At 52.4% G+C, this 20,349-nt stretch overlaps 1 protein-coding gene across 2 annotated transcripts in view; it reads left to right on the top strand.

Annotated features, from left to right (window-relative positions):
* Nucleotides 1–1,233: 1,233 nt before the first annotated feature.
* Nucleotides 1,234–20,349, top strand: part of LOC103235079 (transcription factor Spi-B) — a 43,207-nt gene continuing 24,091 nt past the window's right edge. For both annotated transcript variants that reach the window (XM_007997648.3, XM_007997645.3), the window contains exons 1-9: nt 1,234–1,338; nt 14,975–15,177; nt 15,495–15,608; nt 17,540–17,686; nt 17,761–17,886; nt 17,967–18,135; nt 18,216–18,484; nt 18,822–18,988; nt 19,242–19,346. In XM_007997648.3, the coding sequence (XP_007995839.1) occupies nt 14,976–15,177; nt 15,495–15,608; nt 17,540–17,686; nt 17,761–17,886; nt 17,967–18,135; nt 18,216–18,484; nt 18,822–18,988; nt 19,242–19,346 (1,299 nt within the window). In that variant the 5' untranslated portion in view covers nt 1,234–1,338; nt 14,975. The remainder of the gene's footprint in view (nt 1,339–14,974; nt 15,178–15,494; nt 15,609–17,539; nt 17,687–17,760; nt 17,887–17,966; nt 18,136–18,215; nt 18,485–18,821; nt 18,989–19,241; nt 19,347–20,349) is intronic.

The following is a 20,349-nucleotide window of genomic DNA, read 5'->3' as shown; positions in this document are numbered from 1 at the left end:
CTGAACCTGATTGAGCATGTGGGACTGGGCCTCCCCAGGCTGGTGGGAGGGGTGGCACATAGGGTCCCAGTGCTGGCTGGGTGGTGTGTCGCCTGCTGTGAAAGTTCAGAACAGGGGCCTGACAGCCTCAGGGTCACCTCCCTGGGCAAGGTGAATCAGAACTCGCCCTTGAAGGATAAACAGGACTTAAGTGGATGAGGGGAACTGGACTTTCGTCCCAATAACGAGTGTTTTCTGAGGCCTCTTGTGGGCCAGGCACTGGGTTGGCCATTCTAGAGATGGAGACATTCACCCAGCAAATGTTTCGGGAGCATTTACTAGTCAGGCACAATTCTAGGCACTGGAAACATCCGTGAACGAGATAACCACCCTCTTACCAAGACTCGGGATAGGGACTTTAATGAGGGTGGCACTGTGGTGGGGCTAGAGGAAGTCAGGCAAGATGTCACAACAGAGGCAATCGCTGGGACCTAAAACAAGAGCCCAGGGGCTGGGCCTCCAAGTTGAGGGAACAGCACGTGCAAAGTTTGAAAGGTGAGGGACACTGCGAGTTCGGAGTGAGCAAGCGACGAAGTTCCTCCAATTCCTTTTGCCCGTGTGCCAGCCCTAAAGGAGCTGAATGAGCAATTCCAATCTAGGGCAAATGGGGGGGTTGCATGGAGGGATGCAACTTAAAGGTACATTTATTTGGGGCAGGGGACAGCGGAAGTGAGAGTAGTAAAAAACGATCACCTTATCCCAAGAGTAGTGTACCAGGAGCCCCACACGTGTCCCCATCATGCGTTGTTGAATCTAGTTTACATGTGGGGAAACTGAGGCCAGGACGGAGAACAGATCAAGCCAGGACTCCACCACTTATCGGCCAGCCTCTGCGGGGATCTCGGGCGTTAGGTCACCGGTTGGCTGCTGGGCAGCGACGGGGCAGGCCTCCTTACGCGGCCCCAGGCGAGAAGCGGGCGGGGGACGCGGAGGATGCGCGCGCAACACCCGAGGGTGGAAGGAGAGAGAACACAGCCGCGGCGCGCACAGACTGCGCGAGGTCGTGAAAGATGCTGCACGGAGGGGCGTGGCTTCTGGCCGACACGTCATGGGGAGGTGGAGTTAAGGGAATTTTTCAGCAAGTGGGCGAGGCCACTTTGCAAGCTGAGGGAGGGGGCGGGGCCTGCCTTGCAGTCGACGAGCGGGGCGTGGTCCGCCGCCTGGTTGGGCGTGGCCTCGCCCGCACTTGGGCAGGCGGGGGTGTGGCCCGTCTCGGCGCCCCGCGGCTCTGGGCTTGCGCGCGCGGGAGTCAGGGGTCACGGCGGCGTAGCCTGTGGCGGGAAACGCTGTTTGAAGCGGGTGAGTAGAGGGGAAAAGGGGAGTTCAGGGCACTGGGCCTGGTAGGGAACGGGGCTTGACCAGCCAGGCACATAGACCTGAGAGAGGGTTGCGAGGGCACCCTTTGGCCCGGGGGCGCACAGGAGGGGGCAGCGGCCAGGGGTTTCCTGGGGGAGGGCGCGGGGACGCACAGGAAAAGGCCGGGGTGGGGGTGGAGTTCCTCGGCGGGCAGGGGGCGCATGCGCCGGGCACCGTGCGGCAGGAAGTGGCCCGGGAGAAGCGGGGGGCACTGGGTGGTGCACGTGCTGGCTTGGTGTCATCCTGGATTCACTGAGTGTTTGAGTACTCTGTGCCAGGCACTATTCTGGAAGCAAGAACAAGTCAGAGAAGTCCCTGCCTTGGGAAGACAGATGGTAGACAAGTGATGAGTTTTAATAGTAGCACCAGTAAAGCCCTGCTCTGGGGCTGTGAGATGCTCTCAGAAGGGAACTAATGCAAGGTAACATGGTAATAATGAGCGAGGAGCCTGCTGCTTTAGCTGGAGTGGTCCAGAATCGGCCGCTCTGGGACCCTCAAGTGCAAAGGCTCTGAGGTGGAAGGAGCTCGGCGTATTTGTAGCAGGAGCCGAGGAGCCGAGGGGACGAGAGTAATACAGATGAAGTCGGAGTCATGATGGGGAGCTAGATCCTATAGGGCCTTGTAAACCTTGGTATGGAATTTCTCCTTTATTCTAGGTTCAGCGGGGAGCCGTGGGAGGGTTTGAGCGTGGAAACAACACGATTCGCCCCGTATTTTGAAAAACTCACCACTGAGTGGAAATTGGATTGTAGCAGGAATAAGAATGGAAGGAGGGAGATCTGTTAGGACGGAGAGAGTCCAGCAGGCAGAGGGAATCAGGCTCAGATTACCTTTGTGGGTGGAGCCACGGGGACTGGCTGATGGACTGGGTGTGGGAGCCAGGGGAAGAGTCCAGGATGACTCTTGGGTTTGAGGTTTGAGCAGCAGTCTGGATGGGGAAGGCTAAGGGAGAGAAGCAGGTTGGAGTTGCCGCTCTGAAGGCAGAGCTTAGTGGGGGAGTGAGTAGGCAGGGTTTAGAGAGGAACTAGGAGTGGGCAGGGCGATGTCAGTGCCTCGCCTCAGCCCTTCCACTCAAGGAACTTGTTGCCGCTCTCTCTCCTTTTTTTTTTTTTTTTTTTTTTTGATTCGGAGTCTCGCTCTGTCGCCCAGGCTGGAGTGCAGTGGCCGGATCTCAGCTCACTGCAAGCTCCGCCTCCCGGGTTTATGCCATTCTCCTGCCTCAGCCTCCCGAGTAGCTGGGAGTACAGGCGCCTGCCACCTCGCCCGGCTAGTTTTTTGTGTTTTTTAGTAGAGATGGGGTTTCACCAGGTTAGCCAGGATGGTCTCGATCTCCTGACCTCGTGATCCGCCCATCTTGGCCTCCCAAAGTGCTGGGATTACAGGCTTGAGCCACCGCGCCCGGCCCTTTTTTTTTTTTTTTTTTTAGACAGAGTCTTGCTCTGTCACCCAGGCTGGAATGCAGTGGTGCGAACTCAGCTCATTGCAACCTCCTCCTCCCGGGTTCAAGCGATTCTCGTGCCTCAGCCCCTTGAATAGCTGGAATTACGAGCGCCTGCTGCCACACCCCGCTCATTTTTTGTATTTTTAGTAGAGATGAGGTTTCGCCATGTTGGCCAGGCTGGTCTCGAACTCCTGACCTCAGGTGATCCGCTCACGCCGGCCTCCCAAAGTGCTGGGATTACAGGCATGAGCCACTGCACCCGGCCGCCTCTCCTCTTTCCTGCACTTCCCCCCACAGGTCTCTGTTCCCCCTAGAGAGGTTCCTTCACTCCTCTGAAATGCTCTTCCCTCTCTTATGGGTTTCTGACAGCTGCTTTTTGGACAGGCCCTCTGCTGAGCACTGGGGAGCCAGTGATCATCCAGTTTGGTTGGGGAAGGACAGGAGATCTCAGTCCAGAGTGTGCTGAGCTATGGTGGAGCAGTGATAGTCTTTGGGAGCCAGGAGAAGAACCTGTGTGCTCAGGGAAGACTCACCAGAGTGGTTGATACTCACAGGGAGTTTCAACTCACATGTCTTTTTTTTTGGTTTTTGAGACAGAGTCTTGCTTTGTCACCCAGGCTGGAGTGCAGTGGTGTGATCTCGGCTCACTGTAACCTCCACCTCCCGGGTTCAAGCGATTCTCATGCCTCATCCTCCCGAGTAGCTGGAATTACAGGTGTGCGCCACCATGCCCAGCTAATTTTTGTATTTTTAGTAGAGACAGGGTTTTGCCATGTTGCCCAGGCTGGTCTCAAATCCCTGACCTCAAGTGATCCGCCCACCTCAGCCTCCCAAAGTGCTGGGATTACAGGCGTGAGCCACCACACCCAGTCTAAACTCACATGTCTTTAAGTAACCGGATACTGTGCAGAGTGATGCCGAAGACCCCGGCTTGGGCAAGACGCTGACTCCTTTGCTCGAGGAGCTCACAGGCTGAAAGGATCCCAGCTCTGCATGCACACATGCAATAATGGAAGTGGCACAAGGCGTTGTGGGGACCCTGAAGAGCAGCTGGTCAGCTTGGAGGAGCTAAGCCTGAGCTGAGTCTCCGGATGCAGTGGAGTTTCATGCAGTGAACACTGCCTGAGGCCTCCTGGGGGCTCAGTCCTATGCTGGGTGATGCTAAGATCCCAGAGGAGAGTCAGTCCTTGCTCTGCCATCCAGAGGTCCCTGGCTGGTAAGGGAGGAAGACATACACCCAGGCAGTCCAGAGGCAGCAGTCACAGAGGCCTAGGGGAAGGACAAGACCAAAAGTGTGGAGGTGAGCCTGGGCAACATAGCAAGACCCTGTCTCTACAAAAAATACAAAAACTAGGCCGGGCGCGGTGGCTCACGCCTGTAATCCCAGCACTTTGGGAGGCCGAGGCGGGCAGATCATGAGGTCAGGAGATATCAAGACCATCCTGGCGAACATGGTGAAACCTGGTCTCTACTAAAAATGCAAAAAGTTGGCCAGACGTGGTGGCGGGCGCCTGTAGTCCCACTTACTTGGGAGGCTGAGGCAGGAGAATGGCGTGAACCTGGGAGGCAGAGCTGGCAGTGAGCCGAGATCGCGCCACTGCACTCTAGCCTGGGTGAACAGAGCGAGACTCCATATCAAAAATATATATATATACAAAAACTAGCCTGGTGTGGTGGCACATGCCTGTGGTCCCAGCTGCCCAGGAGGATGAGGTGGGAGGATTGCTTGAGCCCTGGAGTTCAAGGCTGCTGTGAGATGTGATCATGCCACTGCACTTTAGGCTGGGCAATACAGTGAGATCTTGTCTCAAAATAAAAAAGTGGAGGTGTTTTCAGGTGGAGCAAAAATGAATAGTTGCCTTTGCAATTATTTAATCATTCCCTCAGCCGATGTGTGTGAGCCAGGACGCAGTGGTGAACAAGCAAACAAATCCACCTTCAAAGTTGTCTCCCAGGGGAGGTCACCACTGTATCTCCCCTGGCACAGGCCTGGCACACAGATTTAGCAGTGGGGCTCTGGAGCCAGCCTGCCTGAGTTTGAACCCTGGCCGTGCCCCACTGGGCTAGCTGTGCCATCTTGGGCAGGTAGCTTCACGTCTCTGGACCTCAGTTCCAGCCTTTGTAAAATGAGGTCGTAGCAGCACCTACCTCAGAGGGTTTTGTGAGGATTCTTTGAGTTCCTTTATTCTTTTATCGTTCAAAAAATGTTTTCTGAGCACCCCCCCATTCCTGGAGCACAGGATAGAGCAGGAAACAAAAGATGATGCCCCTGCTCTCCTGGAGCCCCCGTTCTACTACCAGGACTCACTGGACACAAGATAACTAACCAGGTCATGGTAACCATGGTGGCTCATGCCTGTTATCCCAGCACTTTGGGAGGCCGAGGCAGACGGATCACTTGAGGTGAGGAGTTTGAGACCAGCTGGCAAACATGGTGAAACCTCTACTAAAAATACAAAACTAGCTGGACATGGTGGTGGGTGCTTGTAATCCCAGCTACCTGCGAGACTGAGGCAGGAGAATCGCTTGAGTCCAGGAGGCGGAGGTTGCAGTGAGCCGAGATTGCGCCACTGCACTCCAGCCTGGCAACAGAGCGAGACTCCGTCTCAAAAACAGAACAAAACAAACAAAAAAAAACTGTGAGATTGGAGGCCGGGTGCAGTGGCTCACACCTGTAATCACAGCACTTTGGGAGGCTGAGGTGGGAGATCATTTGAGCCCAGGAGTTTGAGACCAATCTGGCCAACATAGTGAAATCCCGTCTCTACAAAAATTAAAACATTAGCAAGGCATGGCGGCTGGTGCATGCCTCTGGTTGCAGTTACTTGGGAGGCTAAAGTGGATGGATCACTTGAGCCTAGGAGATCAAAGCTGCAGTGAGCCATGTATGTGCCACTGCACTCCAGCTTGGGCAACAGAGCAAGATCCTGTTCCCCCCCAAAAAAACAAAATAAAGCTGTGAGATTGGGCGAGATTGGATGAGGTCATTGAAGAAATGAGTGTCTCACTCACTGAGAAAACCGGTGTCTGGCCTGCAGTGAGCGCGTGGTGTCATTTGACTGCTGAATCTCTGTTAAGTGCTTGCTACCAAAGGGCCGTGAGAGGTACAGAGGACAATGTTTGCCAAGCTCTCATCCTGTGCCAGGGCTGATGAGAGGGGACACAGGGGCCTTTCCTTCCTAATGCTGCTCTGCCTCCACCGTGTACTAACAAGAGCCCAGGTTTTGCCCCTGCTGACACCGTCCCTCCCACAGCACCCCCGTAGCCACAGCCAACTGACCAAGGGCAGCCAGTCTGCTCCTTCCTTCCTCCTCCAGCTCTGGCAGTGACTCTGGGCTCCCACAAGCCCCTGCGCTTCGTCTGTCCCACGAGGGTCTCTCCCCACAGGTCATCACTCCCTGTCTCTCCAGCTACTTGCACAACTGGAGCCAGAGCCACTAACTACACTTGCTTCTTCCTATGTCACACATGTATGTGGCTGTCACTCAAAGAGCGCAAACGCAGAGTCAGCTAAAGTCCTCCTCACACCAAACCTCCTGCACACACTCACGGTTGCACCACTGGCAAACGGTGGAAGCACCCTAATGTCCATCCACCGATGAACGGATACTGCAAACGTGTCCTCGCCACACAGCGGAAAAGTACTCAGCAAAAAAGCAGCGCGGCGCCGATGACAGGCCGCCACACACATGAACGACGAACACATTCAGAGAAAGCAGCCAGACGCAAGAGGCCGCGTATTCCAAGATCCCGTTTATAGGAAATGCCCAGAATAGGCAGATCCATGGAGACAGAAAATAAGATGAGTGGCTGCCAGGGGTGGGGGCGGACGAGCTGAATGCGGGGAGAGAGCTAAAGGATGTAGGCTTTTTGGGGTGATGAAAGAGTTCTAAAATTGACTGTGGTGATGGTTGCCTAACTCTGAACATACTAAATACCATTGAACTATATATACTTTAAATGGATGAATTGTATAGTATGTGAATTATAGCTCAATAAAGCAGTTAGCAAATAAGTCTTCTTCTACCCTGTCCCCCAGGAAACCAGTTTCTTAGCTGTCCTTGTAGAATGATGCATTAAAAGCAAATAGATTTATACATATGCTCAGCATTAAAATAAAAAAGATTTCTACATACTCCCTGCATTAAAAGCAAAAAGATTTATACATACTCTTCTGTCCACCTTGTAAAATTGTTACTATTTTCATTTTATGTATTTCCCCCTTAATATTTTGAAAAGTCTCAAACCTGCAGAGAACGTACATATTGAGTACAGTGAACAGCCACGCCCTTTGCCTCGATTTACTGGCTGTTGGCATGATACCTCATTTGCTTTATCCAAGCACACACATATACCTGTACCTTTTGTCTTTTTTGTGGCTGAACTATTTGAAAGTTGTGGTCATCATGATACTCCAGCAGTTAACTCCTGTTTTGTTTTGTTTTGTTTTGTTTTGTTTTGTTTTGTTTTTGAGACAGAGTCTTGCTCTGTCGCTCAGGCTGGAGTACAGTGGCACAATCTTGGCTCACTGCAACCTCCGCCTCCCGGGTTCAAGCGATTCTCCTACCTCAGCTTCCTGAGTAGCTGGGATTACAGGCACCTGCCACCACACCTGGCTAATTTTTGTATTTTTAGTAGAGGCGGGGTTTCACTGTCTTTGCCAGGCTGGTCTTGAACTCCTGACCTCATGATCCACCTTCCTCTGTCTCCCAGAGTGCTGGGATTACAGGTGTGAGTCACTGCACCCAGCCTAACTCTTTTTTTTTTTTGTACAGGAGTTTACTCTTATCATGCAGGTTGTAGTACAGTGGAGTGGTCATGGCTCACTGCAGCCTCAAACTCCCCATACTCAGCTGATCCTCAGCCTCCTGAGTAGCTGGGACTAAAGGTGTTTGCCACCACACCCTGCTAAATTTTGTATCGTTTTATAGAGACAGGGTTTCACCATGTTGCCTAGGCGGATCTCAAACTCCTGGGCTCAAGCGATCCCCCTGCCTCGGCCTCCAAATGTCCTGGGATTACAGCCGTGAGCCACCGTGCCTGGCCTCCAGCAGTCGGCTCTTAAGAACAGGGATGTCCGCCTACAGAACTACAGTGTCATTGTCATCGTCATGCAGTTTAACATGAGACAGTGACGTTATCGAACAGACAGTCCTTATTTAGATCTGTCATATCTCCCTGTAATATTCTTCAAAGCTATTAATAATTTCTTTCTTTTTTTTTTTCTGAGACTGAGTCTCGTTCTGTCACCCAGATTGGAGTGCAGTGGCGCTATTTCAACTCACTGCAACCTCTGCCTCCCGGGTTCAAGCCATTCTCCTGCCTCAGCCTACCGAGTAGCTGGAATCACAGGCATGCGCCACTATGCCTGGCTAATTTTTTTGTATTTTTAGTAGAGACGGGGTTTCATTTTGGCCAGGCTGGTCTCAAACTCCTGACCTCAGGTGATCCACCCGCCTCGGACTCCCAAAGGGCTGGGATTATAGGCGCGAGCCACCATGTTCAGCCTGGGTTTTTGAGACAGAGTCTCACTGTCACCCAGGCTGGAGTGCAGTGGTACGATCTTGGCTCACTGTAATCTCTACCTCCTGGGTTCAAGGCTCACTGCAACGTCTGGCTCCTGGGTTCAAGCTATTCTCCTACCTCAGCCTCCTGAGTAGGTGGGATTACAGGTGCCTGCCACAATGCCCGGCTAATTTTTGTATTTTTAGTAGAGACGGTTTCACTGTGTTGACCAGGCTGGTCTCAAACTCCTGACCCCAGGTGATCCACCCACCTCAGCCTCCCAGAGGGGTAGGATTACTGGCGTGAGCCACTGTGCCTGGCCAATAATTTCATTTTTTTTTTCCCCCACTCTTGTCGCCCAGGTTGAAGTGCAATGGCACAATCTTTTCTCATTGCAACGTCCACCTCCCAGGTTCAAGCAATTCTCCTGCCTCAGCCTCCCGAGTAGCTGGTATTACAGGCACCCACCACCACGCCCAGCTAATTTTTGTATTCTTTTAGTAGAGACGGGGTTTTCACCACATTGGTCAGTCTAGTCTTAATCTCCAGACCTCAGGTGATCCGCCCGCCTCGGTCTCCCAAAGTGCTGGGGTTACAGGCATGAGCCACCACGCCTGGCCCATAATTTTATTTTTTTTAATCCAAGTTCTGACTTAGGATAACACACATTGTCATGGCAACTGTTTCATTTTTTGAGACATGTCTCGCTCTCTTGCCCAGGCTGTATTGCAGTGGGGCAATCATGGCTCACTGCAGCCTTCACCTCCCAGTCTCAAGTGATCCTCCCACCTTAGCCCCCCGAGCAGCTGGGACTATAGGTATACACCACCATGCTTAAGTAATTTTTAATTTTTTGTAGAAATTGGGTCTCACCATGTTGCCTAGGCTAGTTTCTAACTCCCGGCCTCAAGTGATCCTCCCACCTCAGCCTCGCAAAATGTTGGGATTACAGATGTGAGCCCCCTAGCCTAGGCAACTTACTTTTTCATGACATCGGCAGTTTTAAAGATTTCAGACCACTGTTGTCACCCTTCACTTTGGGTTCGTTTGTTTCTTTTTCTTGTTTTGTTTTGAGACAGAGTTTTGCTCTGTCACCCAGGCTGGAGCACAGGGGCATGATCTCAGCTCATTGCAACCTCTGCCTCCCAGGTTCAAGTAATTCTCCTGCCTCAGCCTCTGGAGTAGCTGGTATTACAGGCGCCCACCACCATGGCCAGCTAATTTTTGTATTTTAGTAGAGACAGGGTTTCACCATGTTGGTCAGGCTGGTCTGGAACTGCTAATCTCAAGTGATCCACCCGCCTTGGCCTCCCAAAATGCTGGGATTACAGGCGTGAGCCCCTGCGCCCAGGCCATTTGTTTCTTAATGACTAGAATCAGGGTAAACGTTTTCTTAGACATTTTTTTCAACACAAAAGAAAAAATTCTGAGTGCACCACTGTGCATCTTGCTTTATCTGCTGAACAATGCCTCTTTGAGAGACTTCCCTATCAGTACACAAAGAGCTTCCTCGTTCATTTACACAGTTGCATAGTATTCCATTGAACGGACTTAACATAACTTATTTAAATAGACCCCTGGGTGAGGACAGTTAGGTGGTTTCCAGTCTTTGGGGATTTCAAACGATGCTTCCGGAAATAACCTTACAAATGCAGTTTTTCTTATGTGATAATATATCTACAGTGTACGTCCCTAGATGTGGAATTGTGGCCTCCAAACTTTTATGTTTGTAATTGAGGTGTCATTTACATGGCATGCCATGCCCAGGTCTCCAGTGTACAGTTGGCTGTGTAGTGTGGTTTATCACCCCAGAAAACCCCTCATACCCTTCCTAGTCTCTCCTACTCTAGGAGCAGCCACTAGTCTGATTTCTAGCGCTGTAGATCACTTTATTCTACTTTGTCTAAATGGTATCATACAATAAGTACGTTTACGGAGGTAAAATTAGCCATTTTAAAGCAAACAATGGCTGGGCGCGGTGGCTCATGCCTGTAATCCCAGCACTTTGGGGAGGCCGAGGCGAGCAGATCACTTGAGCCCAGGAGTTTCAGACCAGCCTGAGCAACATGGCAAAACCCGTCTTTACCAAAAAACAATTGACCAGGCATGTAGCACGCACCTGTCTTCCTAACTACTGAGGAGGCCAAGGCAGGAGGATCGCCTGAGCCCGGGAGGTCAAGGCTGCAGTGAGCTGAGATCATGCCACTGCACTCTAGCCTGGGCGACAGAGTGAGACCTTGTCTCAATAAAGAGAGAAAGTAATAATAAAGTAAAGAATTCGGTTGGTACATTGACAGTGTTGTACAACCATTACTTCTGTCTAATTTCAAAACATTTCATCACCCCTGGAGAAAACCCCATACTCCATAACCAGTCACTCCTCGATCCCCAATGTGTGCTTTGTGTCTGGCTTCTGCACAGCCTGCTTTCAAGATCCATCCGTGCTGCATGTCTGTCAGTAGCTGGCCCCTTTCTAATGCTGAGTGTCTGTCATGAACCGCCCTGAACATTTCTAACATATACTCCGTCAGTTCAGAATTTTTCCGTGCTTATTTGAGGTCTAAGCTGTTGTACCAAGGAGCCCCCAAAACACAGTGGCCCAAGAAAGACACAAATTGATTTCTCCACGTAACGCTTTGGAAGATAGGCAAGTGCACAGGATTGGCAGACAGCTTTGCCCTGGAAGGTTGTTGGGGAGCCCAGTGTTGTCCCCATCCTTGTGGTTGGCTCCCCCACTACATCCACGTTCCAGCCATTGTGACGGGGAAGAGGGTGGGGGGATGTCCCAGTAGCTGTACACCTCATGATCACTCTCATTCCTGGAGGGAGAACTTAGTCACGTGGCCATGCTGGCAGTGCACACTGGGAAATGTAGTCTTCGACTGGACAGCCCATGGCCGCTCTGGAGAGGCAGGGTTGGAGGGGTGTGTTCTATTGCAAAAAAGCAAAGCAAAGCTGGGCACGGTGGCTCACACCTGTAATCCAAGCACTTTGGGAGGCTGAGGCGGGCGGATCACCTGAGGTCAGGAGTTCCAGACCAGCCTGGCCAACATGGTGAAACCCCATTTCTACTAAAAATACAAAAAATTAGTGGGTATGGTGGCAGGCGCCTGTAATCTCAGCTACTCGGGTGGCTGAGGCAGGAGAATCGCTTGAACCCAGGAGGTGAGGGTTGCAGTGAGCCGAGATCAGCCACTGCACTCCAGCCTGGGTGACAGAGTGAGACTCTGTCTAAAAAAAAATAAGTAAAATAAAAAGGCAAAGTGAGGACTGGATATGGGGCAACCGTTATGAGATCCAGGGGTGTTCACTTGAACCTAGGACAGCTGACCTGCTCACCTGCCTCTTCCCAGCCGCTTCTGGGATCTGCCCTATGTTCCAGTAATCCCCTCTGTCTCAGCCTGGACCCTGGGGGACAAGTACTTTGTTTTTTTGTTGGTTTTTTTTTGTTTTTTGAGACAGAGTTTTACCCTTGTTGCCCAGGCTAGAGTGCAATGGTGCAGTCTCGGCTCACTGCAACCTGTACCTCCGGGGTTCAAGCAATTCTCCTGCCTCAGCCTCCCAAGTAGCTGGGTGTTACAGGTGTACACCACCATGCCCAGCTAATTTTGTATTTTTTTAGAAGAAACAGGGCTTCACCATGTTGGTCAGGCAGGTCTCAAACTCCTGACCTCAAGTGATCCACCTGTCTCGGCCTCCCAAAGTGCTGGGATTATAGGTGCGAGCCTGGGTGACAGAGCGAGACTCCATCTCAAAAAAAAAAAAAAAAAAAAAATAGTGTAAAGAACACCTGCACGCCCTTTGCCCAGATCACCTGTTTCAACATTCCGCCCTATTTATGATTTGCATGCGTGTTTCTTATCTCCCTTCTCTCTGTATATGTACACTTTTTAGAAAGAATTCCCAATACCTTGCAGACGTTATGGCCATTTACTCCTAAATACTTGAGTGTGTATCTCCTTAGAATATTCTTATTGAACCACAGTAAAGTAACCCACTTAAGTTTAACCTGAATATAATCTTGTCTGATCAACCAGAGGATACATACTTTTTTTTTTTTTTTTTTTTTTTGAGACAGGGTCTTGCCATGTTGTCCAGTCCAGTCTCGAACACCTGGGCTCAAGCGATTCTCCCACCTTGGCCTCCCAAAGTGCTGAGATTACAGACATAAGCCACTGTGCCCAGTGAACTTTTTTGTTGTGGCTGTGTTTTGGCTTGTTTGTTTGGGTTTTATTTGGTGGTGGTGGTGGTGATGGATTTTTTTTTTTTGAAGACAGAATATTGCTGTGTCGCCTGGGCTAAAGTGCAGTGGCACGATCTCGGCTCACTGCAACCTCCACCTCCCAGGTTCAAGTGATTCTCCTGCCTCAGCCTCCCAAGAAGCCATAATTACAGGTGTACACCACCACACCCAGCTAATTTTTTTGTATTTTTATTAAAGACAGGGTTTTACCACATTGACCAGGCTAGTCTCGAACTCCTGACCTCAAGTGATCCACTTGCCTCAGCTTCCCAAAGTGCTGGGATTACAGCGTGGGCCACCATACCTGGCTCCAGTCAACTTCTATATCAATATACCCCAAAATAATCTTTTTTTTTTTTTTGAGATGGAGTCTCACTCTATTGCCCAGGCTGGAGTGCGGTGGCATGATCTCGGCTCACTGCAAGCTCCGCCTTCTGGGTTCACACCATTCTCCTGCCTTAGCCTCCCGAGAAGCTGGGACTACAGGCGCCTGCCACCACACCCGGCTAATTTTTTTGTATTTCTTTAGTAGAGATGGGGTTTCACCGTGTTAGCCAGGATGATCTCAATCTCCTGATCTCATGATCCACCTGCCTCCCAAGGTGCTGGGATTATAGGGGTGAGCCACCATGCCCAGCCTCCAAAATAATCTTTTATAGGTTGTAATTAAGAAAACACAGGTCAGGTGCGGTGGCTTATGCCTGTAATCCCAGCCCTTTGGGAGGCCGAGGCAGGTGGATCACCTGAGGTCAGGAGTTCAAGACCAGGATGGCCAACATGGTGAAACCCCGTCTCCACTGAAAATACAAAAATTAGCTGGACATGGTGGCGCATGCTTGTAATCCCAGCTACTGGGGAGGCTGAAGCAGGAGAATTGCTTGAACTGGGACCCGGGAGGTGGAAGTTGCAGTGAGTTGAGATTGCACCACTGCACTCTAGCCTGGGCAACAAGAGTGAGATTCTGTCTTTTTTATTTGTTTGTTTGAGACAGTGTCTTGTTCTGTGGCCCAGGCTAGAGTGCAATGGCATGATCTTGGCTTACTGCAACCTCTGCCTCCCGGGTTCAAGGATTCTCCTGTCTCAGCCTTCTGAGTAGCTGGGATTACAGGTGCCTGCCACCACGCCCGGCTAATTTTTGTATTTTTAGTAGAGATGGGATTTCACCATGTTAGTCAGGCTGGTCTCAAACTCCTGACCTTGTGATCGCCCGCCTCAGTCTCCCAAAGTGCTGGGATTACAGGCGTGAGCCATCGTACCCAGCCCTGATTCCATCTTACAAAAAAAAAAAGAAAGAAAAGAAAAAGACACATACATAAGTAGCAGTCTGTATGTGATTTGTGTGTGTTTTGTTTGCTACTGTGGGTCCTAGACTGGGGGAGAAAGCAGGTTACTATAAACGGCATTTTGGAGACAGTTGGAGAAATTGGGAAAGGTGCCCTTTATTTTATATCATCCTTGAGTCAGTGTTAAATGTCCTAGATTGTATCGTACTTTGCTCAGTGAAGGGAATTCCTTATTCTTAGGCACTACATGCTGAAGTGTGCAGGGGTATGGGACCTGCTAGAAACTCTCAAATTACTCAGGAAAAGAAGTAATATGGTGTGCACGCCACACATGTGGGAGGGCAGAGAGAGGCGGTGAGGAAGCACACACATAACACACTGACCACTGGGGAGCCTGGGGAAGGGCATACAGGAGTTCTAGGCATTTGAGATTACGTCAAAGCATTTAGGTTGGTGCAAAAGTAATTGCAGTTTTTGTCATTTCAATGGCAGATGACCTGGGTGCATGGTTGGTAGGTGAGGGCATCGGAGACAGAGGTTTATGGGAAATAAAGAGATGTGCTAAGGCCGGGCGTGGGGGCTATAATCCCAGCACTTTGGGAGGCTGAGGTGGGCGGATCACCTGAGGTCAGGAGTTCAAGACCAGCCTGGCCAACATGGCGAAACCTCATCTCTACTCAAAACACAAAAATTAGCTGGGTGTAGTGGTGGGCGCCTGTAATCCAGCTACCCGGGAGGCTGAGGGGAGAATCGCTTGAACCTGGGAGTGGAGTTTGCAGTGAGCCGAGATCATGTCATTGCAGTCCAGCCTAGGTGACAAGAGCACAATTCCATCTCAAAAAAAAAAAGAGAGAGATGTGCTAAGGGCCTAGTGTGATGGGAGAGAGGGTCAGGGAGTCGAATGGCCTGCCACTGCAATAGCTAACAGTTGAGCGTCTGGAATGTGCTCCCACCCCGCTGCCTGCAGGGTGCAGAGCTGTGTTAGTACAGCCACTCCAGAGTAGGAAAAGGCTCATGGTCATGGTGGGTGCATGGGATGCCATGGAGAAGACAGGGTAAGAGATGTCTCTGGTCAGAACCTCCACCAAGCTCCAACTTGCCCAACAGGATGGATGGCAAGCGGCGGCCAGGCCCAGGGCCCGGGGTGCCCCCAAAGCGGGCCCGTGGGAGCCTCTGGGATGATGATGATGCACTTCAGCCATCCCAATTCGAGGAGGACCTGGCACTGATGGAGGAGATGGAGGCAGAGCACAGGCTGCAGGAGCAGGAGGAGGAGGAACTGCAGTCAGTCCTAGAGGGGGTTGCAGACGGTAAGTCTTGGAGCTGGAAGCCCCTGCTGCCCAACCCATTGCTCCTGGTCTTGCCTTTGGTCCAGGAGTCAGCTGCAAAGCTGACCTGTGACCCCATTCTTGCCAACTTTGAATCCTACAAAGGACTGCCCTTTCCCCCCATGCTGCCTGTGTGGCCTGCAGTGATTCTGGACCTGACCCTTGACCTCCATTCTCTTCCAAGTTTCCTGCCTGACCCAGACCGCCACCTCTGCCTGGCTCCTTTCAGAATCACATGCCATCCTGGCCGGGGAAGACCATGACTCCGTGTACCCCACTTCATTCCCTTCCCCCACCAGGGCAGGTCCCACCGTCAACCATAGATCCTCGCTGGCGTCGGCCCACACCACCCCCCCTGGACCCCCAGACAGAGCCCCTCATCTTCCAACAGCTGGAGATTGACCATTATGTGGGTGAGTTTGGGGGTTATGGGTGAGTGCTGGGGCCATGCGCTCCTGGGGCAGAGGCCGGGCCAGGTCAGCCCTTCCAGCCATAGAGCTGTAGTGACAGAACAGACCAGTGGGTGCCAGGGCCTGTGGATCGTGAAGCAAAGGTGACACAGGGTCAACTTGAGGGAGGTGCTTGGAGTGTTGAGCTGTTTTGCATACGTGGTGGCTGCAGCTTGTGCAAGGACCTTTGTGCCTTAAAATTCACAACACTAGACACATACACTAAAAGTCAATTTGACTTTTTTTTTTTTTTTTGAGATGGAGTCTTGCTCTGTCGCCCAGGCTAGAGTGTAGTGGCGTGATCTCGACTCACTGCAACCTCCCCCTCTGGGGTTCAAGTGATTCTCCTGCCTCAGCCTCCCGAGTAGCTGGGATTACAGGCGCCCACCACCATACCTGGCTAATTTTTGTATTTTTAATAGAGATGGGCTTTCGCCTTGTTGGCTAGGCTGGTCTTGAAATCCTGACCTCAAGTGATCCACCTGCATTGGCCTCCTAAAGTGTTGAGATTATAGGTGTGAGACACCATGCCTAGCCCAATTTGACTTTTAATGAGATTTTTTTTTTTTTTTTTGGAGACAAGATTTCTCTCTGTTGCCCAGGCTGGAGCGCACCTAGCCAATAATTATTTATTTATTTATTTATTTATTTATTTATTTATTTATTTATTTTTATGGAGTCTCGCTCTTGTCACCCAGGCTGGAGTGCAGTGGCACGCTCTTGGCTCACTATAACCTCTGCCTCCCGGGTTCAAGTGATTCTTCTGCCTCAGCCTCCCAAGTAGCTGGGATTACAGGTGCCCGCCATCACACCTGGCTAATTTTTGTATTTTTAGTAGAGACGGGATTTTGCCATGTTGGTCAGGCTGGTTTCGAACTCCTGACCTCAGGTGATCTGCCAACCTTGGCCTCCCAAAGTGCTGGGATTACAGGAATGAGCGACTGCGCCCGGCCAATTTTTTTTTTTTTTTGAAACAGAGTCTCCCTCTGTCACCCAGGCTGGAGGGCAGTGACACAATCATGGTTCACTGTAACCTCAACCTCCTGGACTCAAGTGATCCTCCCACCTCAGCCTCGGAGTAGCTAGGACTACAGGTGTGCACCGCAATGTCTGCCTTACTTTTAAAACTATACTTTTGGCCCCGGTGTGGTGGCTTAAGCCTGTAATCCCAGCACTTTCAAAGGCTGAGGCAGGCTGATCACTTGAGGTCAGGAATTTGAGACCAGTCTGGCCAACATGTTAAAACCCCATCTCTACTAAAAATTCAAAAAATTAGCCAGCTGTGGTAGCACGGACCTGTAATCTCAGCTATTCAGGTGGCTGAGGCACAAGAATCCTTTCAACCTGGGAGGTGGTTGAAATATATATATAATATATGTTTAATATATATCATATATTCTGTATATATGTTATTTTATATATAACATATATTATATATTAATACACAAATATATTTATACAGGTAATATGTGTGTGTGTGTGCGTGTGTGTGTGTGTGTGTGTGTGTGTATATATATATATATATATATATATTTTTTTTTTTTGAGACTGGGTCTCGCTCTGTCGCCCAGGCTGGTCTCAAAGTCCTGGGCTCTAGCGATCCTCCCGCCTCGGTCTCACAAAGCACTGGAATCACAGGTGTGAGTCACTGTGCATGGCCAGTTGTTTTTATCTTGTAATAAAAAGGGGAGGCCTCCCTGTAGTTGTGCTGTGGAGAATGGATCCTGGGGGATGAGGGTGGAGATGGGAACCAGGGTGGAGGCTGAAATGGACACAGGGAATGGTACGGGGCAGGAGTGCCCCAGGCTGCAGGCCCCAAGGTATTTCGAGTCTGTGGAGGCACACTTCGGGGGACCCTGAGACGCATGGCCGCTGTCTTACCTGTGGCCCCACAGGCCCAGCGCAGCCTGTGCCTGGCGGGCCTCCACTGTCCCGCGGCTCCGTGCCTGTGCTCCGCGCCTTCGGGGTCACCGATGAGGGGGTCTCTGTCTGCTGCCACATCCACGGCTTCGCTCCCTACTTCTACACCCCAGCGCCCCCAGGTGAGTGGCCCCCACCCAGCCCCTTCCTGAGCCACTGGAGCCCCCTACACCTCTGACCACCCCTCCCACACCAGGTTTCGAGCCCGAGCACCTGGGTGATCTCCAACGGGAGCTGAACTTGGCCATCAGTCGGGACAATCGCGGGGGGAAGGAGCTGACCGGGCCGGCCGTGCTGGCCGTGGAGCTGTGCTCCCGAGAGAGTGAGTGCTCCCCCGGGATCAGCGGGTTGGGGGGTCCCCTGGGGAGGCCATTGGCCGGTCTCAGCTTCTTCCATCTGCAGGCATGTTTGGGTACCACGGGCACGGCCCCTCCCCATTCCTGCGCATCACCCTGGCACTGCCGCGCCTCGTGGCCCCGGCCCGCCGTCTCCTGGAACAGGGCATCCGTGTGGCAGGCCTGGGCACACCCAGCTTCGCGCCCTACGAGGCCAATGTCGACTTTGAGATCCGGTACGGCCTCTGCCTCACTTCTCCAGCCTCTATCCCCACCCTTGGGCAGCCCCTGTCCACTGACCTCCAGCCTCCTCCAGGTTCATGGTGGACACGGACATCGTCGGCTGCAACTGGCTGGAGCTCCCAGCCGGGAAATACACCCTGAGGCTGAAGAAGAAGGTGCAGGGCTTCCCAGGGCAGGGCCTGCTGCCACCGCTGACCCACCCATGCCCACAGGCTACGCAGTGCCAGCTGGAGGCAGACGTGCTGTGGTCTGACGTGGTCAGTCACCCACCGGAAGGGCCGTGGCAGCGCATTGCACCCCTGCGCGTTCTCAGCTTTGATATCGAGTGTGCTGGCCGCAAAGGTCTGTCCCCGGGCCCGGGCTCCTGCCCGCCTCATTGTTGGTACCAGGCGGGGGGTCGGGAGGGCAGGCCCTGGGAACAGCAAGTGCGAAGGTGCTGGGGTAGGAGCACCCCAGCCCATGTGGCCAGATGGAGTGAGCACAGAGGGTGTGGAGATGGCCTGGAGGTGAGGGCGGAGCAGGAGCCAGGGTGAGCTACACAGGGCTGCAGGGCCGCAGGGCCGCAGGACCAGGGCCGGCAGGCAGTGGGGATAGCCCTAGGGAGATAGGAAGTGCAGCCTCCCTGCTATGTCAGGAGTGAGGGGCAAGAGTCAGGCCCCTGCATCCTCCTCCCTCACAGGCATCTTCCCTGAGCCTGAGCGGGACCCTGTCATCCAGATCTGCTCGCTGGGCCTGCGCTGGGGGGAGCAGGAGCCCTTCCTACGCCTGGCGCTCACCCTGCGGCCCTGTGCCCCTATCCTGGGCGCCAAGGTGCAGAGCTACGAGAAGGAGGAGGACCTGCTGCAGGTAGCTTTCGTTCCGCGCCCCACACCATTTCCTGGGGCCCCCACCAGCCTCCACGTCCTGAGCCATCAGCCCCGGGTGCTGCGACGCCCGTGTCTGTGGGTCTGGGTGGGCCCCTGTGCCCTGAGGCTTGAGCACTTCCCCTCTGGGTTCTGCAGGATTTTCAGGGGTGGCTGGGGTTCTGGAACATTCTGGAAGTAGGGGACTCCGTGGCAGGGCAACCTACCAGGGTGACCCCGTGTGCTCCCACCCCCAGGCCTGGTCCACGTTCATCCGCGTCATGGACCCCGACGTGATCACCGGTTACAACATCCAGAACTTCGACCTTCCTTACCTCATCTCTCGGGCCCAGACCCTCAAGGTGAGGGCTGGGCAGGCGGGGGGCTTCTCTCAGATGCCCCAGGTGTGGCCTCCGGGCCCTGGGCCTCCTTCCCGCTCCCTCTCCTGGCCCTGCCCTGCTCCAAGTTGGAAAAGTTACTGTGGCTTTTGTCAGAGACAAGGAGGGAGTTATAGTGAAGTAGAGAGGGCTGTGCATTCAGATGTCGGACTGAAGCTTGCAGGAGTTCAACAAGCCATTGAAGCAGCCACTGAATCCCAGTCTTCCTTTAGGTTATATCAGCATAAGGAAAAGGATCATAATGAAGGAGAAGGAGAGGGGGAGTGTGTTGACGGATGGGGCAAATTCCAGATACTTGTTGAGTCTGGGTGTGTGTAAGGGTGGATTCCTCTGCCCGAGTTGCTGTAACAAAGAGCCACAGACCAGGTGGCTGAAAACAGCAAAAGGTCATTGTCTCACCGTCCTGAAAGCTGGAAAGTCCACGACCACAGTGTCAGCGGGCCTGCTTCCTTCTGGGGCTGCAAGGGAGGACTGGTTCCCAGTCTCTCTCCTTGGCTTGCAGACGGACATTGGCCCCCTGTGCCTCTTTACACCATCTTCTCATCTTCTCTCTGTGTGCATCTGTTTCCACATGTCCTCCTTTTTTTTTTTTTTTTGAGACAGAGTCTCACTCTGTCGCCCAGGCTGGAGTGCAGTGGCGTGATCTCGGCTCACTGCAAGCTCCGCCTCATGGGTTCATGCCATTCTCCTGCCTCAGCCTCCCGAGTAGCTGGGACTACAGGTGTCCACCACCACGCCCGGCTAATTTTTTATATTTTTAGTTGAGATGGGGTTTCACCATGTTAGCCAGGATGGTCTTGATCTCCTGACCTTGTGATCTGCCCGCCTCAGCCTCCCAAAGTGCTGGGATTACAGGCATGAGCCACTGCTCCCAGCCCTTTTTTTTTTTGTTTGAGGTGGAGTCTTGCTGTGTCACCCAGGCTGGAGTGCGATGGAGCGATTGAGGCTCACTGCAACTCCGCCTCCC

The sequence above is a fragment of the Chlorocebus sabaeus genome, chromosome 6, assembly GCF_047675955.1.
Source record: "Chlorocebus sabaeus isolate Y175 chromosome 6, mChlSab1.0.hap1, whole genome shotgun sequence".
In the NCBI taxonomy this organism is placed as follows: domain Eukaryota; kingdom Metazoa; phylum Chordata; class Mammalia; order Primates; family Cercopithecidae; genus Chlorocebus; species Chlorocebus sabaeus.
This window is presented reverse-complemented; position numbering and strand designations above follow the sequence as displayed.